The sequence below is a fragment of the Corythoichthys intestinalis genome, chromosome 20 (genome assembly GCF_030265065.1).
Source record: "Corythoichthys intestinalis isolate RoL2023-P3 chromosome 20, ASM3026506v1, whole genome shotgun sequence".
Lineage (NCBI taxonomy): Eukaryota > Metazoa > Chordata > Actinopteri > Syngnathiformes > Syngnathidae > Corythoichthys > Corythoichthys intestinalis.
Window position 1 is genome coordinate 33973681 of NC_080414.1, and position 7152 is coordinate 33980832.

Consider the following 7152-nt stretch of genomic DNA (forward strand, 5'->3'; position numbering starts at 1 on the left):
CTGCACCTGCGCACTAGTGATAAGAGCAAGAGAGAGAGAGAGGTCACTGCTGCTGCTGTTGGGTTGCTGAATCAATAATATTACGAAGTGTTGAGAGTTACATTGTCGTTTGTGTTTCTAGATCCAGTCAGATGTGTTATCTCTGTTAGATGTGAGTAAATGAAGCCAATTGTATTGGTAATGGTGTTATACTTGTATAGCCCACCTACTGGCGGTGCAGCACCAGGAGCTACGTGGGGTTCAGGATCTTGCTCAAGGACACTTCGACAAGTTCATCAGGGCAGAGAATGGAACCCACAAACTCTGGGTTGGGGGACAAGTAATCTACCAATGAGCCACAACATCCCCACATTGTTTGTATTGTTTGTTGAGAAGTTACTACATAGCATGGAGCGCTAAGCTAGTTAGCGATTACAGTATGCTAATTTGTGTCTTAAGTGTCTATTTGTATTGTGTTTTGGAGAAGCATATTAGCACTTGAGCTATTGTTAGATATTAAAGTCTCATTTCAATTTATCAAGAGATCTCACACATAAACCCATTCATATAACAGCTTAGTTTCCTTTCAACAATAACTCAAACTGTTTGATAAAAAAAAAAATAATAATAATAATAATAATAATAGTGCTACTGCCATGCAAGGCGCCGGCGCGCTGCTAACCCATTGGGGGCAAATTAGGGGTCAGTGCCTTGCCTCAGGGCACTTTGACAGTGAGCAGTAGAGCAAGAGAGAGAGAGTTCACTACTACACTCTGGTTGAGTTGCTGAATCAATAACATTACGAGGGCTGTGTGCCTCAGAGGTGAGTAAATAAAGCCAATTGCGTTGTTTGTATTCTTTTTTGATGATATGTTACTAGATAGCATGGCGTGCTAATTTAGCGATGATACTAATCAGTGTCTTAAGTGTCAGTTTGTATTGTGGTTTTGAAGAGTATGAGCGCTGAGTTATTGTTAGATCGTAAAGTTGTGTCATTTCTTTTTATAAAGAAACTACACACATACTGCAGCCCCATTCATATTACTGCTTAGAGTCTCCTGTCAACACAAACACCCATTAAAACTGTAACTTGTCATACAAGAGAGTGTGCTTTGAAATTGGATTGTATTTATAAACAACCGTTTGATAATGAAAACTGATTCATTACAGTCTGCCTCCTCCTTATTAGATTTTTTTTTTTTTTTTTAATATAAATGAGTCATTGACACAATTTACATTAGCGATTTGCCCACAAGAAAAAAATGCCAATCCGCAGCACTTTTTTTTTTTTTTGAATGAACAGCACTTTTGTCTGATTTGTGTACTGACAAATTTCATTTTTATACTCAGAATCTTTATTGAAAACTTTAAAATGTTACAATGATTTTATCAAGTAAATCATTATAACATTTTGCACTTATATTAAGTCACAATGATTTTATCAAGTAAATCCACCAGTTATTTTTTTTTCAATGTACGTAAGTTCAGTTCACAAGCAGTAAAATTTACTTAATAGAAGAGCACATTTTTACGATGATTTTATCAAGTAAATCCACCAGTTAATTTTTTTCAGTGTACAGAACAATTGTAGACTACAGTACAGTTAAGTCAGGATTTTTTTCAGTGTGCAGTACAATTGTAGACTACGGTACAGTTAAGTCAGGAAGCTGTAATAAAATCAATGTTGTCTTCATTGTTACTTACAACATGTCTAAAACAACTTCAAGTTATACTGTAAGGGTAACTGAAAAAAGTGACGTTTATCCAATTAATCGATTAATCGTTTATTTGATCGTCCGATTAATCTATTAAAAAATAGAATCGTTAAAATAACCGTTAGTTGCAGCCCTACTTTCGGAACAGATTGGACATTAATGACATATGTCCAAACTTCCTCTATTACTGAGACAATCTTTATGCAAATCTTAGCCGCATAAAGGCGGGAGGGGGCGTTATGACGCATCACTATTGGACAAATTTGATATCATGCCCATAACAGGTGTAATCACTGCTGATAACATTCTTAACACAGGTGCATATAAAAACATGAATGTCCTTATGTGTCTTTTCCAGGCTGCCCGTCTTTACAGAAATTAGGCATGGCAAACGGAATAGGACCTTTTCACCTGCAGCTCCCTGAGACTCTAATAATATCTTCACCAAGAATGTCTCTCTGTCTATACCCCCCTTACTCCTCACCCACTCGCCTTCCGTAAACGTCCAAACCACCATCCCGCCGGTTCAAACAAGACAGCTTTATGCCGGTGTCATACCAAGGGAAAGTCTGTCAGACAGACCTACCCGGTTTTCAAAGAACTTTTCTCCAGTTCCACTTCATTAAACCCCTTTATGTCATCTTCTATGACATAAACACTTCATATATCCAAATATTTACAGAAAAGATTTTTATTGTAATTTTATTGTAACAATTCCAGTGATATTCAAATTATCCAATTTTCTTGACTGTATTTAGGGAACACCTCCAAAAGGTAAAACAAGAAGTTGATTAGCCGTTGTTTCTCGCTTCAGCACATTATGTGCAGAGGACTCTGAAAATGCTAGCTTTGTCTTGTGGAATGCACATCTGAACCTGCGCCTCGGGGGCTGAGAAAACGTGTCAGTACACTGCTAGATGAAGAGGGCACCCTGCAGAAATTGCGCCGACTGTAATGAAGACCTCCAGAGGAGTACTGACAATACTTCATAAAAAAGAAAGCTAACAATTAATGAGTATGGAAAGCGAGCAGTATAAGGCGGAAAACACAGACAAGGCTGAAAAAGCAGATTCTGCTCTTGCACCCCTCTTCAAAATAAACTGTTGTGTTTTAAGCCAAAGAACTGTTGTGTTTGATAGAAAAATATGTCTATATGCTGCCATAGCAGATTCATGGCGCAATAAGTCCCCGAGCTGTTTTTAATTTGTCTGTTTTACCCTGGAAACCCCCGTTTACAGACGTCACGCAACCGCTTTTGTTTTAACCGAGCCATAAAAAGAAGAAAAGTAATTATATTTCTTATTCGAAATATCTGTCATTTTTAGCTTAGAATCATTAATTGATGTCTAATATTTCGTTTAAAAAAGAAAAAAGACTAAAACAAATTATTCACACACATTTTTTAAACTTTTAAACAAATGACGCCACAATGAAAAAAATAGTGTCTGTAAAAAAGTCACGGATATCTCCCTCATAACTATCGCTTAATTGTATTTTTTTTGTTGTTACTGTCGCATTTTCTCCGATATGTTAGATGATAAATAATTGATCCAAACAAAGAAAATGTGAAAAAAAAAAAAAGTTTAAAAGGGTAAATATGTGAAAAAGAAAATCTCGACCACTTGTTGATGTCTGCGATTTCTGCATCGCGAACCTTGTTATATTACCATGTTTCACCCATAAAATCCCCCCAAAATCCGGCTGTGGCCATTCACAGCTGTGTCTTGACACTCAGTGATACATCCTACATGGAGTTTTTAGATCGAAACAAGGTAAGTACAGGATAATATCTCGTTAAAGTCATTGCGTCTATAATTCTGCTATTTTATGGTCTCACCTCAGATATTGTTTTGTTGTTTAAATTTTATTTATTGTTTTTTTAAAAGCCCTCCTGTTAAAAAAATTTCTACCCCCGGAAAATTGAGATTTTAAGCGTTCAAATAATGTATCACACATGCATATCCGACAATTTTGAAAATTGGGGTTCTCAGAGCAGCGCTTCAAGTCACCTGAGTGTTTTCTGCTATAAATACAATTGTGAATGCACTGTTAAATGCACGTCCTTGCCCACATTCTGAGTCAATATGAAGGCCAAAACTTAAATCAAAGTACCAAAATTCACTTCTTATAAATGTTTACGCGTCGCGAGCCATTGGTAATTCAGAAACTTGTGACTTGTGGTCTTTACAGCTAGCAGCACTGCTCTTTGAAGGCTTTGAAATCATAGGGAAGTGCAACAAGGGCCATCATCAAATAACTGCTCACTACTTAGAGGGGAAGCATTCCCACACAAGACACACATTGTCCAGTAGGTTGAGTAAAAAAGCATCTAGGTGCAAAGTTGAAGAAGAGCTGGGCACCAAGTGGGATGGGGGAGCGGGGGTGGGGGGTGGGGGGGGTGAGCCAGCTTTTGGCCTTCAGTGTGGACCAGGCCAGTGTGGTGATAGGGTGAACCTGCCTGGCCAATAAGCCCCCTGGAGCTATGGAGCTTTTTACAATGATCATGACATGTTTGTATCCACAAATCATCACTGCTAATATATTATGTCACAATTGCAGATTTATTGTCGATGTGATTAATAGAAGCAACAAATCAAGCTTGACAAATACCCCCCAAAACTAAAACTCATCATAAATTCCAAGTGGATGTTAAACTACACTTGAGCATTGTGCATCCAAGTGCTTGAGGATGACTTTATTTATGCGATCCATCCATGCGTAATAGATGAACAATGTGCGCACAATTCAGCATTGTGCACCTTTCCAAAGCGGGTTTATAATAGAGCGCAACTTTCATGCCTCGGTGTGACTTTTCTTAAATGCTCCTTAAGTGGAAGGTAGGCACACGCAATGTCAAGATAAATGTGCTAACTGCCCAATCTCCATCATGAGTAACCAGGCGGTCGGGCTGTGTTTACTTTTTTAAAAGGGTTCGAGTGCCTGTATTCTTACCTGCCGAGACATTGGTCGTCTGTAGAAGCAGGGTTAACGTAACAAATGCAGTTACAAAGGAATCCATAAGCCTCCTTTTCGTTTTCCACCTTGTGGACCACCTCTGCATCTCCATAGTCGTCAATGAAACTTTGAGGAGACTTCAAGGTGATTTCTAAGTGACGTCCCTTCCACAATCCCAAGTGATGATGGAAACGGTGCTACAAAAAAGCCATATGTGATGAGTTCTAGGCTATTCTCTCAGCCACCACGAGGCCCCCGATCCTTCTTGCCAGTGCCCAGCCTTCCCAGTGAAGGTAGTCGGGCTTTATCCAAAACGCACCGAGTGCAGTCGCTACACTTGGTGAGTGCGCGGGCAGGAGGGCTGGGCAAAATCCACAAACCAGAGCTCCGTTTACAGAGGGGGAAATGACAAGGAAAGCAGTACCCGATTAGCAAATCACGGGGCTAGAAATTCTCCCGTGGGTCCACCCATCAACCTCACAGCGTGCCCCGGCACTCGCCAGAGTGCGTCTGAGGAAAGACAAACATGGAGAAAGTTATCAAGGAGCTGCAAACGAGAGCATCACTCCGAGGGATCAGTGGTTTTCTAAAATACTGAGGCAAGGCAAAGATATTTTTTTTTGTATGGCAAAATTCAACAAAAGGCTTAAAACTACATTTAAATCAGCAAAAAAAAAACAATTAACACAACCAGTCAAGAAATAGAAATAGAACACAAATAATGTTCAAATGAATGTCACAATAAAATCAACCAACTACTTTTTTTCAATGATGACAACTTCTGACTGGCAACCCTAATGGTTATAGTTTACTTCAAGGGGGTAGGTTTGCATAGGGACAGTAGGGACATAACACGACCAACTTTTCAGGACGCTGAAATTGTCCCCACCAACTTTTATGCAACCTCATTTGCATTATATAATGACTTCAGTTAGATAGGTCATTTTGATTGTCTTCCCATGTGATGTAAGGATAGAACTGACCCAACCATTATTAAGTAAATTACAATACTGTACTTTCATTATGGTCAGACCAAGGGCGTAGGTTTGCAAAGGGATGGTGGGGACATAACATGATGTTGTGATGATAGAATTGATCCTACCATTATTAAGTGAATTACAGTACTTTCATTATGTTCAGACTTGCAATGACCCCTTTTCACTCGTTGAATGTGCCAGTCCATTTTTTTCCCCTCACACGTACGTTTGATTGGCTCATGACTTAACCCCCCCCCACACACACACACACACGCACGCGCATTCACAGCCCAACAGAAATACAACATGCCGCCTCCCCCGCCCATTTGAAGACGAGGGATATTAGAATGTAGAATATAGAAGTAATGTAAAAAGACGTCAATATTGTGGAGGTGGGGAACACACCACTAATTTTGCATCTGCTACAATGCTTAAAGTCAATTTTACTCACTTAGATTTCATGACATAAGAAAAACAGCTAGGTGAAAATAAGACTAACAGACTTATTTTAAGCAAAACGTTTGTATATTTAATCTTAAAAGAAAAACTTGTTTGTCAGAAATGTTCTTAATGCAAGAATATTGTTCAAAACAAAAGCAATTTTTTTCTTGATTTAGGTGAAAAAATGACAAACGTTTGGATGTATGGGCTTCATAAAAACAAATACTGTAGTAATATGTACTTAAAGTAAGTGGAAGAACTAGCCTTTAACACTCAAAACAAGATGGGAGAAAATTATTTGACTAGATTTAACAAAAAATATTAGATGAAGACGTTATAAATTTGCAGTGTGAAAGTTAGTAGAGGTCAATACAGATTTGTTTTGCATTAATCATTTAGCCTATCAATTAATTTGGCTCATATTGGTGAGAACTGACCCTGAGCCCCGTTCACCAAATATATTTGGTCTTATTAATGTCCCGTCTCCAGCAAAAAGTGTACATGCAGGTTATGCTGTTATATCGTCCCTACCAATATTGAGACCAAACCTACGCCCTTGGTTCAAACTTACATTGACCCCTTTTCACTTTCTGAATGTGCCAGTCCATTTTTTTTTTACACAATACAAAATGCTGCCTCCTTCACCCATAAGCTGATTTTAAGGGGGGACGGGGGGGGGTCAGGCCCCCCTGGTGGACGAAAAGTTTCAATGCATGCATTGAATTTCCTATATATATATAAGTTATAAAGCAATAAAACTGCAACAAAAATGAATGAAATGAACAAAGAAATGTATTTTTATAATGGGTCAAAATTATTTTTTGAACAGATCATGTGACTAGCACCTTAGACGGTCATTTGCTTTGCATATAATTTTTCCAAAAAAATTAGGGGAGGGCAATTTTATTTTTCAAATGATTTTTTTCTTTGATTGAAAATATTTTTTGATTGAAGAGTTGAAACTTTTTTGGGGATTGAATGATTTAGACACAAATGTCAAAAAGGATTGCTTCAATCAGAGAAAACTTTTCCAATGAAAAATTAAGTGTTCAGATGCAAATTTTTCAATCTCAAATATTTTCTAG

General features: G+C 38.2%; 1 protein-coding gene across 2 annotated transcripts in view; it reads right to left on the reverse strand.

The window, feature by feature from the left end:
* Positions 1-5038, reverse strand: part of col11a1a (collagen, type XI, alpha 1a) — a 193780-nt gene extending 188742 nt beyond the window's left edge. For both annotated transcript variants that reach the window (XM_057824244.1, XM_057824243.1), the window contains exon 1: positions 4647-5038. In XM_057824244.1, the coding sequence (XP_057680227.1) occupies positions 4647-4761 (115 nt within the window). In that variant the 5' untranslated portion in view covers positions 4762-5038. The remainder of the gene's footprint in view (positions 1-4646) is intronic.
* Positions 5039-7152: the final 2114 nt, after the last annotated feature.